This window comes from Sitophilus oryzae, unplaced genomic scaffold, assembly GCF_002938485.1.
Source record: "Sitophilus oryzae breed Bouriz unplaced genomic scaffold, Soryzae_2.0 scaffold_806_pilon_pilon, whole genome shotgun sequence".
NCBI classification, from domain to species: domain Eukaryota; kingdom Metazoa; phylum Arthropoda; class Insecta; order Coleoptera; family Curculionidae; genus Sitophilus; species Sitophilus oryzae.
In genome coordinates this window covers 802074-827476 of record NW_022147424.1, presented here as the reverse complement: position 1 = coordinate 827476, position 25403 = coordinate 802074, and the positions used below count along the sequence as shown (strand labels likewise).

The 25403-nt window shown below is 31.4% G+C and overlaps 1 protein-coding gene across 4 annotated transcripts in view; it reads right to left on the bottom strand.

Moving 5' to 3' along the window:
• LOC115888704 (scavenger receptor class B member 1) overlaps positions 1-25403 on the bottom strand; it is a 165561-nt gene that overhangs the window by 67041 nt on the left and 73117 nt on the right. For 3 of the 4 annotated variants that reach the window (XM_030908503.1, XM_030908500.1, XM_030908502.1), the window contains exon 3: positions 14615-14706. In XM_030908503.1, the coding sequence (XP_030764363.1) occupies positions 14615-14706 (92 nt within the window). Of the gene's footprint in view, positions 1-14614; positions 14707-14785; positions 14909-25403 lie in introns of those variants that run through there. The other variant, XM_030908499.1, reaches the window with a different exon arrangement.

The window sequence follows — 25403 nt, the reverse complement described above, 5'->3', positions numbered from 1 at the left end:
TAGATAGACAGAATATTAAACAACATACCGGGTATTTGCAGACGCAGGCCCAAATTCAATAAAAACCAAAATTTTTCCTGCGAAAATCGGGCTTTTTTCACAGAAAAGATATTTTTTGATTTATCAACAATCATTGTCAAGTTGACAATATACAGGGTGTTTCCTAATTAGTCTAAAAAATTGTGGTGTGATTCCTCATCTGTTCTTAAAATAATTTTTATATAACCATTGGGTCTAAAGTACTTCCTTTCTGATCTACAGGGTGTTAAAAATTAAAAAAAAATCGATATTTTGCTTAACATAAATAGTACACTACTGCTTTTTTAAAGAAAATATATTTTTTTTCTTGACTGGCCATCCTTTTTCAACAAAATTGATCTTTTGAGTTTTCCTTGTTCATCAAACGGTTGCCGAGAAAAAAATAAATATACTTATTAAGAGCCTGCCTTAAGCCGTTTTCTAACGATTTTTTATTTTTTAGATTCATTAGAAACACCCTATATATGCATATCACAGGCAACCAAATAAACTAGTAACCTCTAAAAATTATTTTTCCTACCACTAGCGACATACCGTGTTTTTAGTGAGTACTAAATTATTTTATCAAAATTTCACCATATAAGTTTCCAGGCAATGACTCAAACTTATGTGTGTTTTTTTTAGACGTCAAATTTAGTGATCAGGACAACCACTGCGACATAAAGGGAAGACATGTGGTGATCTATTTCAAGAATTAAATTTTTTGAATGTCTTAGAATAATGGCGGTAGCTGTCGTGGAATTGAGCGATTAAAAAATTATCATAAATATTTTTTTTTCGAATGGAAATCCACTTTTATGGCTTCACTAGTGAAAAGGTTCTTCAATTCGTTACTTTTTGCCTATATATGTTCCTGTACTGTACCTAAAATAAATCGTTTTTAAGATATTTAAGATTTAGTTTTAAAGGGTATATTTTCCTTAATTTTAACCAGTAGCCTATGACTTTAAACGTCAAGTGATGTAAAACAATAAATCTGGCCATGTCATATTGTGATACTTTGTTCAAAAAGCAGTATATTATCGATCATCATTTCCAAGCAAACCCTTTTTTTTCGATCATACGGTATATTATTAATAATATCAACTATTAGATATCACTAAAGAGCGAAAATACGAGATATATTTTTATAAATACACTTTTTAAACTTTTAAAGGGCAGACAGTATTTATAATATAGAAAATTCAAATAATTCGTTTTCTGATAGATGGAAATGAATTGTCTGACTGTTTGACACTTAATGTCAAAGGAAGCTAGATAAAATCAAGAAAAATATATCTTTTCAAACTAAATCTTAAATAACTTAAAAACGATTTATTTTAGGTATAGGAACATGTATACTCAAAAAGTAACGGATTGGAAAACCTTTGCACTAGTGAAATAAAAAAAGTGGGTTTCCATTTCAAAAAAATGATTTTTGATAATTTTTTAAACGCTCAACTCCATGACAGCTACCGCCATTATTATATGACATTTGAATAATTTAGTTTTTGAAATAGATAGCCGCATGTCTTCTCTTTATGTCACAGTGACTGTGGTAATCCCTAAATTTGACTTTTATGCTATACAATTTTTTTTGACAGGTAGTTTTTTTTCGTCCAAAAATTTTAAATATCTTTTTTCTCAAAAAACGGTTAATGTTAGGTATAGAGTGTTTAATATCAAAATTCATAACATTTTACAGAGAATTTAAATATGTAGTAAAAAATGGGGGTATCTATTTAAAATAAGAAAGTTGCTGTCAACTTCCGGTATTTCCAGAAGTGCCGCCATATTATTTTTAATCGATAGATAAAACATCTCAGATCTAGAATTGTAGTTTACTATCAAAATTCATAGAATTTTACAGATAATTTAAGTATGCAAAAAATAGAGGTACCCATTTAAAATAAGAAAGTTGCTGTCAACTTCCGGTACTTCCCGAAGTGCAGCTATATTGAAAATATTTTTAATCGATAGATAAAACATCTCAGATCTAGAATTGTAGTTCTCTAGAATCTTCCATCAGCACGCTCAGCCTGGGACACCCTGTATACCCTATTATCGCCAACATTCATTGTACATAAAAATAAATTGTATGTATTTAGACCACATAATGACTGAAAAATTATTGAAACCTGGTATAATAATATATACTATAATTTCGTGGTTGTAAAGGTGTTCCATTTAGCACCCCAGGTCAAGTTATTATTTGTCAGTTGTAATTCAAGTTGTTTTGCACTATATTATAACGTTAGTCATGGACATAACTATTGCCTTCGAACACAGCAATATTAATTGTTTTGGTATATTAATATGAAATTAATCATCTAAAACGACACAAAAGGAAAAATTCTTCATTTTGGACAAAATAAATTGTAGTTTAATGACTTTTTTTTCATAAAATGTCTATAATTATCATACACAAGATATTTAGCGTGAGCTTCCTTAATTGCCCACACAAATGTCGGACAAGGCAAGAGGGGCATTTCCCAACAATAATAAAAGATAAAAGCTATCTTCTTTACATCCATCTGTAACAAAATAATCATTATTATGAAATTGTTAGGTGTTACTCTGCAAATAATAAAAATGGGTAATTATTGTAAAAACTGAAATCGTCTGATTTTCACCAAAACACACATTTTGAGGTCGTAGATTACGAATCTATTTTTTCTTGGCGGTCTCTTACCGTTTTTCAGAAAAACGGAAAATTATTTCAACATTGAATTTTTCTTTATTTCGGCCCTAAAAAGTAATAATTTCACTATATTTTTATTTTATTATATTTTAGTTTATCTAAAAGCCACACTTGATTGGGGATAGAAAAGTGTCCAACATTTTACTGAAAAACACAAACAAAAACAAAACACAAACTTCTTAACAAAATAGCAAAGAAAATTGAGACAGATGGAAGTTTCACATTTGATATATCCTTCTTTCTCTCTCCTATGTAATAAGAGAGACAAATATATTCTAGACCTAATCTAGAAATTTGAAAATTTACAACGTTGCCATATCTTCTATTTTTTCGGGTGATTAGGGATTTTAAATAAATTACCTATTATGAGATCAACAATAATTAAATATACACCAATATCCACAAAATTACGCGGAAAAGTTTTGATTGCATTGGTTTTAACTTCTTTGCGGAGGAGGTTAATCTTTTCTTAGTTAATCTAATAATATAACAACAAAAGATTAACACCCTCTGCATGGAAGTTGTAACCAATGCAATCAAAACTCTTTCGTGCAACTTCGTGGGTATAAATAGTCAGATCTCGTTGGTAAAATAGCAGTTATGGGAAGGAGCCGTTCTTCTGGCGACCGCCTTTCGTAATTCCAGAATGAGCGAAAAAAACACGCTAAATTTAGGTTTAGCATTGGCAACGTTGCTTTAAATGCGAGAAAGACATAAACTTACTTCGGGTTTCTCTTATTACCGATTCTGAACCGTCCTAGAACTGTGATGTGTATGCGCAGAAGGAAATATGAAGACATTACTTCATTTGCGCATGCGCTGCAGAGTTCTTGGACGGTTCAGATTCGGTAATAACAAGAACCCGAACAAAGCCATAATCTAACATTTTCAGATTGTTTACAAATTTATTTTAACAAATTTTCCTCTATTATGTACAGAATTGGTTAAAAAAGTAACAGAAAAGAGCAAAAACATTATTGATTATTGAATACCTAACAAAATATGTGCTAGAAAACCTTAAACATATGAGAAATTAAGAAAAATTCGATATTGAAATTATTTTCCGTTTTTCTCAAAAACGGTAAGAGACCGCCAAGAAAAAAGATTCGTAACGTTCAGATTCGTAATCTACGACTTCAAAATAGGGTGTATACCAATTTTGGTGAAAATCGGACGATTTCCAGTTTTCCCAATAATTACCAAAAATGTCAATTTTTTATTCATTTTTACCTTGCCCCCCCCCCTAAATTTCATTCTTCCGGCGCCCATGTCTACACAATATTAATTTTTATTTATTTATTAATATCTCTGAAACTATCGAAATATATTTGGTCTGTCTTAGAATTATGTAAAGTGATCTGAAAGGAAGCCAAAAATGCAATAATATACAGGATGTTCCATTTAAAAATCATCCTGATCCACTCACACTTTTTTTGAGCCACCCTATAGAAGTTAAAATATTTTCGTGAAATACATCCTTGTATTACTTTTAGGTTTACATTTAAACAATGTATGGTCGGCTAAAATTGAGATTTTTTAATTTTAAATAGTTAAAATTGATAAATATATTTTGAACACCCTGTAGCATCTAATTAAAATATTTTTACAAATATATTTTACTTCATCTCTATATAAACTCTCTACAAAATTTGAATAGCCCAATGTAACAATGGCATCACTGACAGTTTTTACCACTCTGAAATCTAACGTTTGTTTAAACAAATTCAAATACTTCAAAAACAATCAATTTTCACTTTTTGAAGCACTCTGTAGACTCTATAATAATTTTTAAAATATGTATCTTTTAACCTTCTATAACTTTATATTTAACATTTTTGTAAACTAAACAAATGAGATAATGGACTTTTTACTTATCGTTGACTCACCCTGTACATGTTTGGTTTGGTAGAAAGAAATATTTAAAAAATAATAAAAACTTAATTTAACTGTTAGGCTATAGTTTCAATTCCTCGACTTATGGCAAATTTTCTATATTTATTTATATACTTACACCACTTTTCAAAAAAGCGCTCGACAGTTTGGCACACAATTTCTCCCGACCTTTCATTTTACGCCGTAGCCTGTTCTGATGTAAAAACCATATTATTATTATTTTTCACGAAAGAATAACTGTAGAAAATTTATGGGAACACCCAAGAACAACGGTCACACTATCACTTTCTTGTAATTGGTTTTCAACACTATAAAAACTGCATTTTCTTCACTGTTTTCCTGGTATAGATCCTGCGTTAAGGTAACTGAAAATAACAAAGAATAACTTAATGAGTATTTTTATTTCACAGGGTTTAGTAATTGTCCTGATTCACACTCACTGGTTCATTCTACAAACAATCGTCAAAATTGTACTATTTTAAAAAAGGTTAATTATTTTTCTTAATTGAAATATAGGTCATTGGTCATATAAGTTCTAATTAGGTATAGTTTTATTAGTAAAAAATATGTAGCAAAATAAAACACTAAATCACCACAATACACCAAAACACTTTTACTTTTACACTGGACAAATACAAATATTGTAGATATTAGCGGTGATATTAGTTTAGTTTTAATCATCCGCTGATGATGCTAACGTGGTTAGCGAAAAGCGCGTCCAGTGTAAAAGTAAAAGTGTTTTGGTGTATTGTGGTGATTTAGTGTTTTATTTTGCTGTGTAACACCAAAAGTTCCAAACCCCAACTGTAAAAGTTATGTAATTAATTAATAAAATACGATAAGCGATACCAATTAAATTTTTAGTTACCTAATCGAGGGTACGATTTCAAATACAAATACGTACAAATTCATTGTTGCCAAACAAGACATATTCGGCGCCGGGCTGACTAACTGGAATTTAAATTTCCCGCTGGGGACTTTGGTGGTAGCTCTGCTGTAAAAAATGTCAAGTTGCCACATTTATTTCCTCACATTGTTGTTCCTTTTGACACTTTAATTTTGTATTAGGAGTTTTTGATTTAAATGAATTGTGTTGTGACACTTTAAGCTTAAAAATGTTTTTACTAGCAGACCCTGCAGTCGAACATTGTTCTTTTTAGAACCTCTTTTAGTGCGAAGTGTACAAGATAGCTTAATAGCCAATGCAAAAAAAATCATCGCAACCTTATCAGAATATTTTGAACGGGAAAGCGGTAGTAATGGTCCTCTATGTCCCCTAAGTGCTGTTAAGGAGGTTCATTTTATTGATGTAAATAATAACTGTTTATATACAGGGTTGTTCACCACATACGACCCGGAGTATTACAGCTAAACGATTAAATTTTTACAAATTGTAAGTTTTGGGTTCGTTGAAGGACTATTAGAGCTACAATTTAAAATTATTTTTACAAGATATAGAGTGTCCCAAATAAATATAAAATATCAAAGTTGTATTTTTTAAATGGAACACATTGTATATTATTGCATTTTTAGTTTCTACGATTAAAAAAAAAGTAAATTTGATTAAGGCTTATTACACTTATACCTTACCGTTTTTGAAATATTTTCAATTTTGTAAAATTGCAGTATAAATTTTAAGGTTTCATTTCTCCGAAGGTATCAAAGTTTTTAATACTAAATATTTACTGAAGTTGATCTATTGATCAGTTATTGTGTTGCAATGATAAAAATTATACTACCTTATACAGAGTGTATTTATTAAAAATACACTCTGTATTAACAAATTTAAAAAAAATTATTTAAAATAATTATATGAGAATCAGATGCACAATTTAATTGTCTATCAAATTGTATTATACCATTTTTTACCTATCCCTTCAAGTTTTCGTAGAAAATGCATTTTCTTATAATTTAGACCTCATTTATCAATATACCCATGGAATATTGACATTTTAGATTGTTTTTAAAAGAACTTGAAATGTACAAATTGTACAGGCTAGTAATATTATCGTTTTAATAAAAACGATGAGTCCATTTGTATGCAATGGAAGGATACTGAGGAACTTAATTGAAGAGGAATACTCCAGCTACGAAGAAGAAGAGCAGAATGGTTTCAGAAGCGGAAGATCATGTACAGATAATATCTTTGCATTGAAACAGATCATCGAGAAGAAATCTGCAATGAACCAGGAAGCTCATATAACATTCATCGATCTACAAAAAGCTTATGATACAGTGCCAATAATAAAATTATGGGAAGTATTGCATGTATTGAATTCCAAAACAAGTCATTCATTGGATACTACCTGGTAAACGAAAGAGAGGACGTCCCAAGAAAACATGGATGGAAGGAATAAGAAGGTCGATGTGTGAGCGAGAAAAATCTGATCGAATATCGATGGGAAAATCGCACAGGGTGGAAGTTAGGCATCGGACAACGTCGTAGGACGTTCTGACCCGAATTTATATATATAATGGGTACTATAAATAATAGCTTCATAATCTTCAGTAAATTTTGGATTTTTTTTTGTTAGAACCATTTTCCCCTATCTGCTAAAATAAAGTGGTGGGGGAAGATTAGATCTATCTTTATTTAAATATTAATAACTCCGGACTGGATGATCAGAATCCAACAAACGAGGGCTCGTTTAAAAGAGCGTTTCTTACTCTATATTATACCAAAAAAATAATAATAATAAGGTTTTGAACGTAGACGCTAGGGGGCGCTTTCTTACAATTTAACAAACATAGCGTGTTTTTTTTTAAAAAATTAAATACGATAGTAGTGTTATTTTAGCTGATAGTAAAGAGTAGTAAAAGCTTAAAAAATCAGCGAAAACCGCATTTTGATATCTTCTTTCAAACCGAAGATATTAACAAAATGATAATAAATAACAAAAAATAAGCCCTTAATTACCTTATTTTTACAATACAGTATCAGTAGTCCTCTTGATTAGGCCCATTCTAACAAAAAAAATAAGATAGAAACAGTTAGTTTATTTTAAAATCGACGAAATACCAGAATACCATAATACCAGATGTAATGTGTAATAATTAAGATATTAATAATAGTGAACAAGAAACGATGATTCACTGAAGTCATGGTAGGCTTTGGAAAAAATTTACTTTTCGCGTAATAGTATAAACGTCAAATTGTTATTAGATCAACATTTTGATAGTCCGAGCAGCGTTTTTTTTATCTTTTAAATGCTTTTTCAAAATGCTTTTATTATTTGAAGTAGTTGAAGTTGTTGGCATTTTGAAAAAGCAATCAAAAGAAAAAAAACGCTGCTAAGACTATCAAAATGTTGATCTAATAACAATTTGACGTTTATACTATTATGTCAAAAGCCACTTTTTTCCAAAACCTACCATGACTTCACTGAATCATCGTTTCTTGTTCGCTATTAGTCATATCTTAATTATTAGATATTAATACATCTGATATATTATGATATTCTGGTATATCGTCGCTTTTAAAATAAACTGTTTCTATCTTATTTCTGGTTAGAATGGAATCAAGAGGGCTACTGATACCGTGTTGTAAAAATAAGGTAATTAAGGGCTTATTTTTTGGTATTTATTATAATTTTACAAATATCTTCGGTTTGAAAGAAGATATTAAGATGCGGTTTTCGCTGACTTTTTAAGCTTTTACTACTCTTTACTATCAGCTAAAATTACTTATACTATTGCATTTAATTTTTTTGAAAAAACGCGCAATGCTTGTTAAATTGTAAGACAACGCCCCCTAGCGTCTACGTTCAAAAGCTTATTATTATTGTTTATATGGTACAATATAGAGTAATAAACGCCCTTTTAAACGAGCCCTCGCTTGTTGGATTCCGATCATCCAGTCCAGAGTTATTAATATTCAAATAAAAACATATCTAACCTTGCCCCACCACTTTATTTTTGGTAGATAGGGGAAAATGGCTCTAACAAAAAATATTCAAAATTTACTGAAGATTATGAAGCTGTTACTTATAGTACACCTTATCTAGGCAAAATTGTGTAAAAACTTCATTTTCTTATTTTTTGTTGCAGTTGCGCCCCCTAGCGGTCGTTGTACAAACTTGAAAATAATTTCCAGCAATTTCCCATAGCCTCTTTACTTAAAAATATTTTTTCCGCAGCCGCTACGGCTAATACTTTCCGAAATACAGCCGAGAGCTATTCTTAATGGGACACCCTGTACAGGGTGGGTCAAATTCGACGCTTTTAAATGGAAACTCCCTTTTCTATAGAAGATAGACGAAAACTAATATCGGTGTCTGGAGCTCAACTTTTATCAAAAACATGATGGTGAAAACCGCATATCAATATCTGCTACCGTTTCGGAGTAACGGGGTGTTTTTAAAAAATGTCCATTTTTAACAAATCGCTGTAACTTTTTTGCTATGGAAAATATTGTATTTCTATGAAAACATTTCCAAAGTATCTTTTTACGTAGAATTTAATGGTTTCAGTATAATTTTTTTAAAATTAATAATTTAAGAGTTATCAACAGAAAAAATGATTTTTTATTTGGGACACCCTCTATATTTTTAATTAACTGAAAAGAATTTAAAATTACCTTTCCAAAAATATAGCACACTTGATATTTTGTTATAATCCCCTTCGAAATACAGATTTTTTTAAAGTGCGCCACTTTTAACTAGTAGGCTTTGGACCCCCTTATTGATGATATGCCCTTAATGGAACTCGAAAACATATTTTTCCAGCAAGACGCACCCACCGCCTCTGAACGCTGAAGTTATCAGCAAATTTTTGCAGCCAATTTCAAGAATAATTGAATAGCTAACCAAGATCCCAGCCGTTGGCCGCCAAGGCCGCCTGACTTAGTGCCCATGGATCTAATCCTATGGATATATTTGCGGAAGAGAAATACTTAGCAGTTATGAGAGGGTATCTTTCACCCCTACTGAGTTAATGAATTCCGCCAGAAATGTTCAAAAACTGCCCCGTCTGTCCATAACAGAAGACGGTTGATATGTTGAACACCTGTAGCAAAATATCATGTCTTGGTTTGCTATTTATTTTTATTGTTATTAGATATAGTTTAACATTTCTTTCATTATAAGGGGGAGTGGTATAATGAAAGTCATGTTGGAACTACTCTATTGATGCGCGAGTACCTAAATTTAACTTTTCTAAAAAACGTAAGTAACGTTCACCGGTCAACATATCCTCGAAATTGTATGGCCAAGAAAAGTTGAACCAATAATCCTACACGCTTTTCTTTATTTGAAAAATCCATATTTACTATTTTTGTTTATTTTAATTTACAAAGTTTGGATGTGACAGTTTTACATTACTGAGAGCAACGACGATTGAACTTGTTCCCATGGCTAACTAAGTGAAATTGTTTAAAAATGATAAGAATTGGCTATAACTCAGTAATTTTTGGAAAAAGATATATTATAGCTTATATCGCTGAAAAGCTTAAAAAATTGCGCTTGTTAAGAAGTCATGGCCAACTATGCTTTCCATTAAAAAAAACATATGTTTTTGTCATATGTCAAAAATTACAGGCTGTAGAAAAAATCGGAGAACACAAACTTATTAGAGATGTAATTATCTACAACTTTTATCTGAAAACTTTTTCTCTAAAATAGATTATATTGGAATTAGGGACAATTTTTGAAATAGCCGAAATTTGTTTTTTTCGAAATATCTAGTAAGCCATGAACGTTTTCAAAAATCTGAAAAGCGTATGTTTATGTCCCCACAAAACTGCAATTCTTTCCTCATTTAACCGACTCTCTATCTCCAGTGGTTTCCGAGATACCCATAGAGAACATCGTAGGAAACTCACCCTGTAGATGCCAATATAAAGTATGTGTTAGAATGTATTTCGGGAAAATATTTTAACTTCTACAGGGTGGCTCACTGGCTAAAGAGTGTGAGGGATCGAGATTATTTTTTTAAATGTAAATAATTCTAAGAGATGAGTAAATTCATTTCGATAGTTTCAGAGATATTAATAAATAAATAAAAATATATATTTTCCAGTCTTTCTTAATGAAATTATTAAAAATACAAGAACTGTTTCCAAATCAAAGCTATATTAGGTATTTACTTTAGATGGTCTATACTTACTTTGCTATAAATACGTTAATCGAAGTTCTTACCAAAACTTCGTATTTAAAGGCCTATTTTAAGCCAAAAAGTAAAAATGAAAAAATCAATTAAACATTTAACTTTAGAGAATAGAAAATTAAAAATAAAAAACATGCCAGGAGCAGGGTTCGGAAAACTACATGTTATTTTTAAAAACTACATAAACTACATTACATGTAGTTAATGTAGTTTATGTAGAGGATGTAGTTTATGTAACCTATGTATGTAACTTTCAAATATGAAAGGTTTGAGGTGAGGTTATAATAAGTTGAAGCTTTAAAAACACATAATGTATTTAAGAAAACAGAAGAAATATGACTTTAAATATAATATTTACATCATATTATCTCTATTACACCTCATGTATTGAAATTATTCATAATTTCAATACATAGTTTATTAACGTAGTTTTTATGTAGTTAATGAACAGGAAAATACGTAGTTTTTGAAGAAAAACTACACGTAGTTAATCAAGTAAATTACGTCTTAATTAACTACTTCCGAACCCTGGTGTTGTGTTATAATAAAGATGTTAAATGACACTGCTTGGGTTTAAATATACACAACCAAACTTATATGGAATTACTCTTTATTTCTGACATGAACGTTTCAGTTGAAACCATAAGAAAAAGGCTTCGTGATCGAGGGTTGTACAGTAGGAGGGAGTTACGGGTAGGGTTTCACGAGATTCTCGAAATTCGAGATTTCTCGTCTCGTCTCGTCTCGATTTCGAGACGAGATCGAGACGAGACTGAGAATTTTTTTTTCGAGGCGAGATCGAGAAAATGACTTCGAGATTTTTCGAGATCGAGAATTTTTTTCGAGATTTCTCGATCTCGAAAAACTTTAGATGCTGCTATAACCCAACAGCTCATAAAAGGCTAGAAAAATGGAAATAAAAAACTATGTTGGGAAATCTTTTCTCGTACAATGCTAATTTACATTTCTTTATGTACTATTATTACAAATAATCAAAAGATAACTTCCCCAAAACTGTTCGATCAGTCGGTGTTTTCAGAATAAAGAAATGCCCTAAATATAATATATTCTTGTTCTTATGGCACCATTTTTGTATAAATTTCACTATTAACTCCTATTGAGTTAAACGAATTTAAGTAATGTCGAAGAAAAAAAGTTTTTCAATAAAAGACTGTTTCGAGTAAACAAAAATCAGTTTGTTGCACAACGAAGTAAAAATTTTAAACTTAGGTAAACTAGGTAAATTTTAAACCCATATGGAATAAAAGACTAAATTAAAAAATAAAGGAATCGTTTTGATTTTCGCTTTTTAAAACAATATATTTTTATTTTTGTGATTTTGGGCCGAAGTCTGCGTTTTTTTTTGTTACACATGGCTTTTAGTTCATACCCATACCATACCTATAATAGCTCTGTATTCTATAACGTAATTTTTTAACAGAAAAAATTTACCCTATATTTTGGTGCAGATTTTATAACATGTTATTTTTAGCCGACCAAAATGATTTATTTGGGTCATAAATGACCTAAATACAAAATATTTTCATGGTGTCTGTCTGTCTGTCTATCCGTTTGTAACACGATAACTCAAAAACCGCTAAACCGATTTTAACCAAATTTGGCTCATAAATACTGTGGCACCCGAGAATCTAGCCATTAGTTTTTGGTGGGGGTGGGAGGTTGGTAAGGGGGTATGGGAAGGAGTTAAAAATTTTAAAAAATCGTAATTCCAAAATTACAGTAGCTAGCGAAACGCGGTTTTCAATTTAAGATTAGGAATAATATTTGCAACAAAATTTGTAATAACATCGAAATCAGTCAAAGTCGCAGTTTTTGAGATAAAAAAAATTGAAAAAAATTCCTTTACTTTGAAACTTAAAGAACTGCCTACCAACTTTCTATTAAAATATTTTAGTATGGGCGGCTATACGTGCCCCCCGGCGCCAATATTTTAATAATAATAAATTAGTTATTTATTTTCGAGACTATCGAAATTTCGAGAATCTCGAATTGAGATCGAGAAATTGACTTCGAGAAAAACATCGAGACGAGACGAGAAATTGGCTTCGAGACGAGATTTCTCGTCTCGATGAAACCCTAGTTACGGGTCCGGCAGTTATCTCTTCAAAATAAAATTGACCGGCTAAATTGGTGCCTTCAACATCAAAACTGGACAATTGAGAATTGGTAAATTGTTTTTTTTTTCAGAAGAGACTAGAATTGATCTAAGATCAGATGACCATAGAATTCGGGTTCTCAGAGCTCCAGGAAGACGAGCGAGGCTCCAGGCTGCCAAATCGGTACCAAAATATAAAGGAGGAACTGTTCTGGGGAGGTATTATGCTGGGAGCAAAAACTCCATTGTTACCAATTCAACAAACTTTAACGAGTTAGAGGTATGTTGATTTAGTGCTAGAACCAATCGGTAGGCTTTGGAGAGCTCCAATTGGGGATATTTTTAACTTCATGTACAATAATGCACCTCCCCATAACAGCAGATTGGCTAGAGAATGTCTTGAAACGGATGTTGTCATGGTTTCGGACTGGTCTGCATGTTCACCAGATCTAAACCCTATACGTGTGGATTAGAATTACCAACTAACTTGTGAGACCATCAAAAGAAGGGTTAGAGCTCGTCGAAACAGTCCAGGAAATCTCGCACAGCTTATTGATGATTAATGCAGCATTAGCAGAATGGGAAAACGTACCCGAAGACAACGTTGATCATTTAATAAGAAGCATGCCAGCGCGGGTATCTGGGGCTTACTCAACCGGATCTCACAATGCAAATTCACCTCAAATATCCATTTGGTTGGTCATTGGCAAGCACTCTCTCATTGTACATGAAAATAACAAAACAAACATTTACTGATCTGGATAAAATTGATAGTTAAATAGTAAGACTCACCCGGGGGTACTCCGCCCCCTAATCACTGACATCACTGACATTCTATTCAATATATCACATTCCATACCTTCCATCTAATTCAAATATTATTCGGATCTATTGGTTAATAATCTTCAACAACTAGCTAGTGTCACCTGAAATAGTATAGGGCCTTCCCCCGGACGCAAATCTGCCGCTAAACAGATTCGCATCCTAATCGATGAGGCTAATTAAGGTCCTCACGCAACGCCCCACCGTGTCAATCGAGAAGCAAGAGAGACCTCAAACTCTCAAGACCATCCTCGAAGAAACGACATCACAAGAGGTTTTCTACTTACATAGACAAAAGACTCGCTACTTCCAAATGTCAGCTCTGTGACAAAACACAACATTACAGCCGGCCGGCCTATCAACTACTGACCTGCCGTCGGCAAGCTAAGCCTCCTCTTACATCACAATTTTACCTGATCACAAATATTTACATCGCTTGCCAATGAATCATACTATTTTCTCTAATCGACTTTCAAATAGAGTGTTTTAGCATTACTAGATAAATAAATAGAGAGTTTCCGAATTATAAAACCATTATTATAACCAATTTATTTTCCAAATTTTACACATAAGGGCTAGAGATGGCAACACGAATTATTAAAATCATCAATTTTCCTTTTGTTTTTGCTTTTTGCCCAGTAAAAATTTAAATCTCATTTCCTTTCAGAAACTAAAAAAATACCATTGTGGTTTTATTGCTATATGGATTACTTTTCATTAAAAGTTTTTGGTAAGGACTGAGTTTTATCCATAAACATAAAATTTTCATATATCTCAAAATTATAAAAAATAATAGATGATTCCATATAAGTTTGGTTGTGTGTATTTCATATAACCAAGACTATATCGACGAAAAACACTAAAAATCGTACCAAAGTTACCCCGGTTTGCGGTCGGCAAATTTTAATCTACATTTTTTCTACATCTAAACTACATCTACAGATGTATTTCTTTGTACTTACATGGTTTATAACTAGCTTCACCCAGCTCATAAAGAATATCACCACTATAATTCCAAAGAGAATTATTCCTACTGAAACGGCTACAACAAACCCTGAAAAAGATAACATAAAATTAATTTTTCGATATTATGCAGAATAATATAAAGAACTAAAGAATAAAAGTAAGCTCACCGTTCTTGCAAAGACATTTAAAAAATATGAATAAAGATACAATGTACCATACAAAATATTCTGCCGATGATGATAATAGATGCATGTACTTTCGTTATAAAAAGTGTATAAAAAAGTAGTATAACCCAAGATATATGTCAAATTCATGTTGACTTATTTGCCAATGTAATTAATATACAGAGAGTAATAGTTATTTTTTATACAAGACGATAAAATGGTATTTATCGTCGATCGAAAAGATTTCGGGAGACGATAATGAAATTTTATCGTCGTGTATAAAACAATATTTTTAAATAACAAATATTGTAATATTTGAGGGGCGTTTTCACCCTCTTGGAATTTGAGATTCGAGAAACCCCTCCTTATCGAACCTCTATACACCACAGTCAATCCGTTTGCCAAAAACCAGCTTTAAACGTCAAGCAGTTTAGGCAGAATCGTGATTACTCAATGGCCATATTTTATAAAACACCCTGTATAAATTTATTAAAAATCTTAAAATGTGTAAAACAACAAAATAAAATATACGTGTTTAAGAGTTTTTCCGAAAAACTCACCGGTTTTTAAATAAAAAATATTTTAATATTTGAGGGATAGTTTCACCCCCTTAGAATTCGAGTTTCGAAAAATCCCTTCTTATCGAACCTCTACACCCTAGAGTCAACCTGTATGCGAAAATTGAGCTTCTTACGTTGAGTGGTTTGAGCAGGATCGTGATTAATCAGTATGTCAGTCACTTAAGGATTTTATATATTAGTATAGATTTACACAGGGCGAGTCTTAAATAAGTGCAAATATATTCAAAGCTGGTAGATCTCGATAAGAGTATATTGTTTTATTAGGTGTAAAAATGACGCCTTTTGTGGCGAAGCTGTACGTTTTTAGAACCACTGGATATTTTCTGGGTTTTCTTTCTTGTAAATTTAATCTACTCCCTATGTCGACATATTATCAAGAAATTATGTTTCTTAACTAAAAAAGTCTAAATTTTCCAAAAAAAATTTCGCAAGAAAATTTATAATCCTTTTAATCTTTGAATAAGAAGACTAAGGAAGGAGCATAATACTATTAATGTATTCATGCATGGTGGGCGGAAAAAGGACTCTAGGGTGGGGATCCTTGACAGTTCTGTTTGACGATTCATTTGACACATTTGAATTTGATTTGAAATTTTGTGGATTTGTCAGTCTTTACGGAGCTTATTTTATGTTATTTATTATTTATTCTACTACTGATAGTTGTATAAAGGTTGTAAATCTAGATGGAAATTGTGGCAGAACTTAAAATAACAGTGACACTATCGCGATTTTTCGAAAAAGACTCTAAAATAGTTGGTTGTGTAGCGTGTGGTAGATCTCGGTAAAATCGAGTGAAATAATGGAACATCTTTTCGCTAGTAAGTGACTATATAATATACATACGTGTAATAAACCGATCATTTATGAAATTCACTTAAATTAACTAATTATATATTTTTTCTTGCATTTTTGCTTTTATTTACTACTTGTCAAAGATTAGATGTCAAAGAATTTAGATACGTCATTTTGACTTACCTGCTTCAGTAGCGTATCGGATGTTTATGGTTATAAATAATGATTATAACTTATCTATTTTTATTAGAATTTTATATTTTTATAACAATTTTAATAACTACCAACATTTATTCACAACGTAAAATAAATAAAAAAATTATAGAGTCTACCACACGTCTACCCTACATCATAGTTTTACATTTTTTAAATAAAATTAGAACGGCACTGATAAACCGGAATTTAAGTCCGCCATATTTGAGGCCCATCGCGGTGGACCTAATATTTTTGATATGCTCCTTCCTTAGACTTCTTATTCAAAGGTTTGCAGTACATGTACGTACATTTTTTACCCAAGTGAGACACCCCTCGCGATTAGCTGACCCGACAAACATTGTTTTACCATATAAGTATTTTTTATGAGACAACTGTCAAAATTTTTATTCACGGAGTTGAAAATTATATTAAAAAATAGGGGTTGATAGTAGAAGGGAGAAAATTTAGGGTTGTATGTATTTTTAATGCCACGTCATAAAAAAATGAAAATAAAAAATTTTGTCCAAAAAATAAAAAAAAATGGTGTAGACCGCCCCCTTATCACTTAGGGGTAAAAAACAGATAACAACCTATTCTCAGACCTACTGAATATACATATAAAATTTCATCAAAATCGGTTAAGCCGTTTCGGAGGAGTATAAAAAACTGTTACATGAGAATCTTATATTAGATTTATATCTATTTATAAAGATATTTTCAAAAAAAAAATTGATTTGGGACGTTTATTGACTTTATCTTTAAAATAATAGAAACTTTGGCAACTTTGCAACGAGTACAAAAGACAGAACAATTTTAAATAATAAACATGACCAAATAGTTCTTAAAACCACAACAAATACCAGCAAAAAAGTAAAAGTTTATTATCCTACAATGCAAAACTTTCATTTTGATATACCTACTAAACAGTAAAAATTGGATTAAAATTCATACTGTTTTATTAAGAATGCAGAATATCGTTGTGGTCTTATACCTTGTTTCTCTCTACAAATTCCTGTTTCACTACGTACCGTTTGTGTCCGGGAAGGGTTCATAGATTCATAGCTGGTCGATTTTCGAAAGAAATCAGTACATGTATATTATTTCGTATATTTTTCATTTTATTGATTTTATGGAAAACACTGTTCATTAAAATGTTGTATCCTATGTTATAGGGCTTGTTTCTCTCTGCAATTTCCTGTTTCACAATGTACCGTTTGTGTACGGGAAGGGTTCATAGTATCATAGTTGTAGATTTTCGAAAGAAATCAGTACGTGTATTTTATTTCGTATATTTTTCATTTTATTGATTTTATGGAAAGCACTGTTCATTAAAATGTTGTATCCTATGTTATAGGGCTTGTTTCTCTCTGCAATTTCCTGTTTCACAATGTACCGTTTGTGTCCGGGAAGGGTTCATAGCTTCAGAGTTGTCGATTTTCGAAAGAAATCAGTACATGTATATTATTTCGTATATTTTTCATTTTATTGATTTTATGGAAAGCACTGTTCATTAAAATGTTGTATCCTATGTTATAGGGCTTGTTTCTCTCTGCAATTTCCTGTTTCACAATGTACCGTTTGTGTCCGGGAAGGGTTCATAGCTTCAGAGTTGTCGATTTTCGAAAGAAATCAGTACATGTATATTATTTCGTATATTTTTCATTTTATTGATTTTATGGAAAGCACTGTTCATTAAAATGTTGTATCCTATGTTATAGGGCTTGTTTCTCTCTGCAATTTCCTGTTTCACAATGTACTGTTTGTGTCCGGGAAGGGTTCATAGCTTCAGAGTTGTCGATTTTCGAAAGAAATCAGTACATGTATATTATTTCGTATATTTTTCATTTTATTGATTTTATGGAAAGCACTGTTCATTAAAATGTTGTATCCTATGTTATAGGGCTTGTTTCTCTCTGCAATTTCCTGTTTCACAATGTACCGTTTGTGTCCGGGAAGGGTTCATAGCTTCAGAGTTGTCGATTTTCGAAAGAAATCAGTACATGTATATTATTTCGTATATTTTTCATTTTATTGATTTTATGGAAAGCACTGTTCATTAAAATGTTGTATCCTATGTTATAGGGCTTGTTTCTCTCTGCAATTTCCTGTTTCACAATGTACCGTTTGTGTCCGGGAAGGGTTCATAGCTTCAGAGTTGTCGATTATCGAAAGAAATCAGTACATGTATATTATTTCGTATATTTTTCATTTTATTGATTTTATGGAAAGCACTGTTCATTAAAATGTTGTATCCTATGTTATAGGGCTTGTTTCTCTCTACAATTTCCTGTTTCACAATGTACCGTTTGTGTCCGGGAAGGGTTCATAGTTTCATAGTTGTAGATTTTCGAAAGAAATCAGTACATGTATATTATTTCATATATTTTTCATTTTATTGATTTTATGGAAAGCACTGTTCATTAAAATGTTGTATCCTATGTTATAGGGCTTGTTTTTCTCTGCAATTTTCTGTCTCACAATGTACCGTTTGTGTCGGGGAAGGGATAATAGTTTCATAGTTGTCGATTTTCGAAAGAAATCAGTACATGTATATTATTTCGTATATTTTTCATTTTATTGATTTATGGAAAGCACTCTTCATTAAAATATTGTATCCTATGTTATAGGGCTTGTTTCTCTCTAACTTCTTGTTTCACAATGTACCGTTTGTGTCCGGGAAGGGTTCATAGTTTCATAATTGTCGATTTTCGAAAGAAATCAGTACATGTGGTGTATTTAGTAATTATTATTTATTTTTAAACTACTGAATATTTTATGCAGAAAAATGATAAAAAAACTTTTTACTAATATTTATAATTACATATAACACAAGTCACAAGTTCACGTTAAACAATGCTCACCTGAGATAATTTTCGTCCAATTTCTTGGAAACTTTTTTATTTAACGGTTTTTTTATATATTCTATTTTGCCAATGTTTATAGTGTTTTATTTTCCGGGTTTTTATACAGAAAGAAACCAACGAGAAACTTTTTCTAAATTAAGGTTAATTGTTGAAATTTATGAAGAAGAAATAATAATATAATATGAGACATAAGTATTTATTGTCTTAGTTACAGCACAAGACTCTGTATGTTATATTTCACTAGATTAAGTAATTTTGAATTAACTTTAATTAAAAATGTTTTTCTGACATGTGTCCATTATTCTCATACACTCGGTATTTGCAGCAATTTATTAAAAACATTAATAAATAATATATTTTAATAATTAACAATATATTTTAACCATTAATAATGTTAATTGAGTTTGTTGACTTGACCAAACCAAACTCATTCTTTATTTATTTGATATATTATCTTTATACTCTAATTATCTTCAAGTTTTCTTTTTATTCATATCAAATATTTTTTTTTAATTTCTCATTTTAACCATATAAAAGGCCGTCTCAAAAATATAAAGTGGTCTGAACTTTTTCCTTAGTGTCAATAGCACTAGTATAATGTCAATTACAATAGAAGTATATTGATATTACATTGATTTTTATACGAATTTCCACTAGCCATAGCCCTTATAGACTTTGAGAAGGTTTTCAACTCGATATATAGTAAGGTAATAATAGAAGCCCTAGCGAAACAAGGTATTGACAGGCCTTATATAGAAGCTCTGGCCAATATATACAAAGAAGCCGAAGCAAGAGTATAATGATATATAAAACAACCCCAGAGTTCCCAACTGGCAAAGGAGTATGTCAGAGAGACGCGATATCTCCAAAACTGTTTACAGCAACACTAGAAGAAATCTTTCGTCAACTGGACTGGACCAACAAAGGATTAAAAATAGATGGAGAATATCTTAACCAACTAATCGCTGATGGCATCCTAATTGCCAATAGTCCTAACAGAATACAAACACAAATTAACGAACTAAATACAGCCAGCAATAAAGTAAGTCTCAAAATGAATTTAGCAAAAACAAACGTAATGTACAATGAACTAGTAGACAGAAAATACATTCTAATCAATAACACAACCAAACCAAACACTGGAAATAGTAGAAGAATATTTAGGACAACTAATAGACAGCTCGTGATCTCTACTATCAGAAATCAACAGAAGAATTAAGTTGGCATGGAGTACTTTTGGAAGAAACTCAATCATATTGAAATCTAGAACGCGACTTTATCTAAAAATGAAAACATTCGACTAACATGTACTACCAGTCATGACCTATTGTTAACAAAACTAAACTTGTATTTTCCAAAACACCGGGAAAAACTGTCCTCAGAATTAACAACAAGGTGGTAGAACAAGTATCGTCCATAAAATATCTAGGAGCCCTCGTTAGCGACGCTTGCGACCCCAAAACTGAAATTTTAACGAACATCGAACAGGCCAGACGTACTTTTGCTTCCATAAAAACCCTCTTCTCCAGCCGAGATCTAAGCCTCGAACTGCGCATACGTATGCTGCGTTGCTACATCTTTCCAGTATTTCTCTACGGCTCCGAGAGTTGGACACTCAATCAGACATTGGAAAACCCCATTCACGTCTCCTTTTTGCTGCCAGGGCTAATCTAGACGGGGCCTACTTTGTTTACGCGGGATCCGAACCGCGGTCCTCGACCATATCACGGTCAATGGCCTACCGACTTAGGAAGCGTCTAAATTAACTCTTACTTACGAGATATCCGATCTCATCCGGCCTCGAACCGGCGTGAATGAGCAGTGTGTATCAATAAATTTGACACTTTTCCCTTGGACAACAGCACGATAGAGAGTTTCGAACCGGTAACCCGTCCATCCACCAGTATCGCCTTACGTCGCTTAACTTCGGTGTTCTAATGGAACCGGTGTTTCAACGTAGCTAGGCCGTTGCCGTTTAAGCCGTATAAAGAAAAATATACGATATAATAATATGTAGGTGTATTGAAAAATGCACTATTATTACCTTTGGCGTCATTGAACTGTCAACATTTAAAAAAGAGTAAACAATCTGCAAACAGCAATAAAAATCGTTGTTTCCGATTGTTACAAAACGATGTCGACTGGTTCATTTCAATGTTAACCGTTTCGGCGTGAATTTGTCACCTTGAAACCGATTTAACTACATTAAAGAAATTAGGAATTCAAAAAGCGCGCGCTTCGCGCTACTACCCATAACCTCCGCGCGGTTCTTGGACGTATTTTTAAAAACTAATGGGTTTCCAATAGACTTTACTGGTCAGTTTCAAGGCGAATGATCGAAAATGATGGGTACTTTGTCACAAGAATACTAATGAGCAAGGTTTAATTGAATTTTCATTGAAGACGAAGAAAGAAACTTGGCTCATACTAATTGACTTCAGTTATAAACTGTCATTCTTGAAATGTAACTCAAACCATAGATAAAAGAAAATAATCTTCTATTAAGATAGATATGAAACTTAATAGTAAAATTTTGGGTCAAAGCGCCCCTCCGTGTTCTTAGTAGAGACTACGTTTAACCCAGCGCCTTCGCCTTTTCTGCTGTAAATATTTTTTATGTTTATATTTGATTTCAAAGGATCTAATTTTAAAGTTACACTGATATATTAGTATATCAGAGTAACTTTAATAAAACATAAGAATATATATATTTTACAGTTTATTAAATATAAATTTTGACTACAAGGTAGAAAGTAAATCACAATATTTGATAAAACTTATAAGTATACCATTTTTACAGTTAATAAATAATAAAACTATTTTTGACTATGATATTTAAAATTTAGATAGATAGAATATTAAATAACATACCATATTTGCAGACGCAGGCCCAAATTCAATAAAACCAAAATTTTTTCTGCGAAAATCGAGCTTTTTTCACAGAAAAGGTATTTTTTGATTTATCATCAATCATTGTCAAGTTGACAATATACAGGGTGTTTTCTAATTAGTCTAAAAAATTGTGGTGTGAGTCCTCATGTGTTCTTAAAACAATTTTTATATAACCATTGGGTCTAAAGTACTTCCTTTCTGATCTACAGGGTGTTAAATATTTAAAAAAATCGATATTTTTTCATTATTTATATAGTATTTATATAGTATTTTTCATATTATTAACATAAATGGTACACTACTGCTTTTTTAAAGAAAATATATTTTTTTCTTGACTGGCCATCCTTTTTCAACAAAATTGATCTTTTGAGTTTTTCTTGTTCATCAAACGGTTGTCGAGAAAAAAATAAATATACTTATTAAGAGCCCGCCTTAATTCGTTTTCTAACGATTTTTTTATTTTTTAGATTAATTATGAAACATCCCGTATATGCATATCACAGACAACCAAATAAACTAGTAACCTCTAAAAATTATTTTTCCTACCACTAGCGACATACCGTGTTTTTAGTGTGTACTAAATTATTTTATCAAAATTTCACCATATAAGTTTCCAGGCAATGCTTATGTGTGTTTTTTAAACGTCAAATTTAGTGATCAGGACAACCACTGCTACATAAAGGGAAGACATGTGGTGATCTATTTCAAGAATTAAATTTTTTGAATGTCATAGAATAATGGCGGTAGCTGTCATGGAATTGAACGATTAAAAAATTATCATAAATATTTTTTTTTCGAATGACTTTTTTGACTTCACTAGTGAAAAGGTTCTTCAATTCGTTACTTTTTGCCTATACATGTTCCTGTACTGTACCTAAAATAAATCGTTTTTAAGATATTTAAGATTTAGTTTTAAAGGGTATATTTTCCTTCATTTTAACCAGTAGCCTATGACTTTAAATGTCAAGTGATGTAAAACAATAGATCTTGCTCTGTCATATTGTGACACTCTGTTAAAAAAGCAATATGTCATCGATCATCATTTCCAAGCCAACTTTGAGCCGGTTTTTTTCGATCATATGTTATATTATTATATTATTAATAATATCAACTATTAGATATCTCTAAAGAGCGAAAATACGATATTTTTATAAATACACTTTTTAAACTCTTAAGGCAGGCAGTATTTATAATACAGGAAATTCAAATAATTAGTTTCCTGACAGATGGAAATAAATTGTCTGATTGTTTGACAGTTAATGTCAAAGGAAGCTAGATAAAATCAAGAAAAAATATACGTTTTAAAACTTAATCTTAAATAACTTGAAAACGATTTATTTTAGGTATAGGAACGTGCATAGTCAAAAAGTAACGAATTGAAAAATCTTTTGACTAGTGAAATAAAAAATGTGGGTTTCCATTTGGAAAAAATTATTTATGATAATTTGTTAATCGCTCAAATCCTTGACAGCTACCGCCATTATTATATGACATTCAAACAATTTAATTTTTTTAAATAGATAGCCATATGTATTCTCTTTATATCACAGCGACTGTGACAATCACTTTATTTGACTTTTAGACTTCACAAATTTTTTTGACAGGTAATTTTTTTCGTCCAAATTTATTTTTCTCAAAAACGGTTAATGTTAGATATAGAGTGTTTACTATCAAAATTCATAAAATTTTTCAGATAATATAAGTATGCAAAAAAATAGAGGTACCCATTTAAAATAAGAAAGTTGCTGTCAACTTCCGGTACTTCCCGAAGTGCAGCCATATTGAAAATATTTTTAATCGATAGATAAAACATCTCAGATCTAGAATTGTAGTTCTCTAGATTCTCTTCCAATGCACGCTCAGCCTGGGACACCCTGTATAATCCTATTATCTCCAACATTCATTGTACATAAAAAAATAAATTGTATGTATTTAGACCCGCGATAATGACTGAAAAATTATTGAAACCTGGTATAATAATATATACTTATAATTCTCGTGGTTGTGTTGGGTGTTCCATTTAGCACTTGTGGTCAGTTATTGTCAGTTGGCATTCAAGTTGTTTTGGTAATCATATTTTAACGTTAGTCATGGACATAACTATTGCCTTCGAACACAGCAATATTAATTGTTTTGCATATTAATATGAAATTAATCATTCTAAAATGACACAAAGGGGAAAATTCCTTCATTTTGGACAAAATAAATTGTAGTTTAATGACTTTTTTCATAAAATGTCTATATAATTATCATACACAAGATATTTTAGCGTGAGAGCTTCCTTAACTAAGTCTACACACATGGGCGCCGGACAGGGGGGGCAAGAGGGGCCATTTGCCCCCCCCCCCCTGGATCACTGAAACAATAAAAATAAAAGCTATCTTCTTACATCCATCTGTAAAAAAATAATCATTATTATGAAATTGTTAGGTGTTACCTGTAAAATAATAAAAAATGTGGTAATTATTGGGAAAACTGGAAATGGTCCGATTTTCACCAAAATTGGTATACACACTATTTTGAGGTCGTAGATTACGAATCTATTTTTTCTTGGCGGTCTCTTACCGTTTTTCAGAAAAACGGAAAATTATTTCAACATTGATTTTTTCTTTATTTCGGCCCTATAAAGTAATAATTTCACTATATTTTCATTATATTATAGTTTATCTAAAAGCCACACTTGATTGGGGATAGAAAAGTGTCCAACATTTTACTGAAAAACACTTTTCTTAACAAAATTGCAAAGAAAATTGAGACCAGATGGAAGTTTGACATTTGATATATCCTTCTTTCTCTCTCCTATGTAATAAGAGAGACAAATATATTCTAGACCTAATCTAGAAATTTGAAAATTTCTAGATTAGGTCTAGAATCTTCTATTTTTCGGGTGATTACGGATTTTAAATAAATTACCTATTATGAGATCGACAATAATTAAATATACACCTATATCCACAAAATTACGCGGAAGAGTTTTGATTGCATTGGTTTTAACTTTGCGGAGGGGTTAATCTTTTTTAGTTAATCTAATAATATAACAACAAAAGATTAACACCCTCTGCATGGAAGTTGTAACCAATGCAATCAAAACTCTTTCGTGCAACTTCGTGGGTATAAATAGTCAGATCTCGTTGGTAAAATAGCAGTTAGGGGAAGGAGCCGTTCTTCTGGCGACCGCCTTTCGTAATTCCAGAATGAGCGAAAAAACACGCTAAATTAAGGTTTAGCATTGGCAACGTTGCTTTAAATGCCAGAAAGACATAAACTTACTTCGGGTTTCTCTTATTACCGATTCTG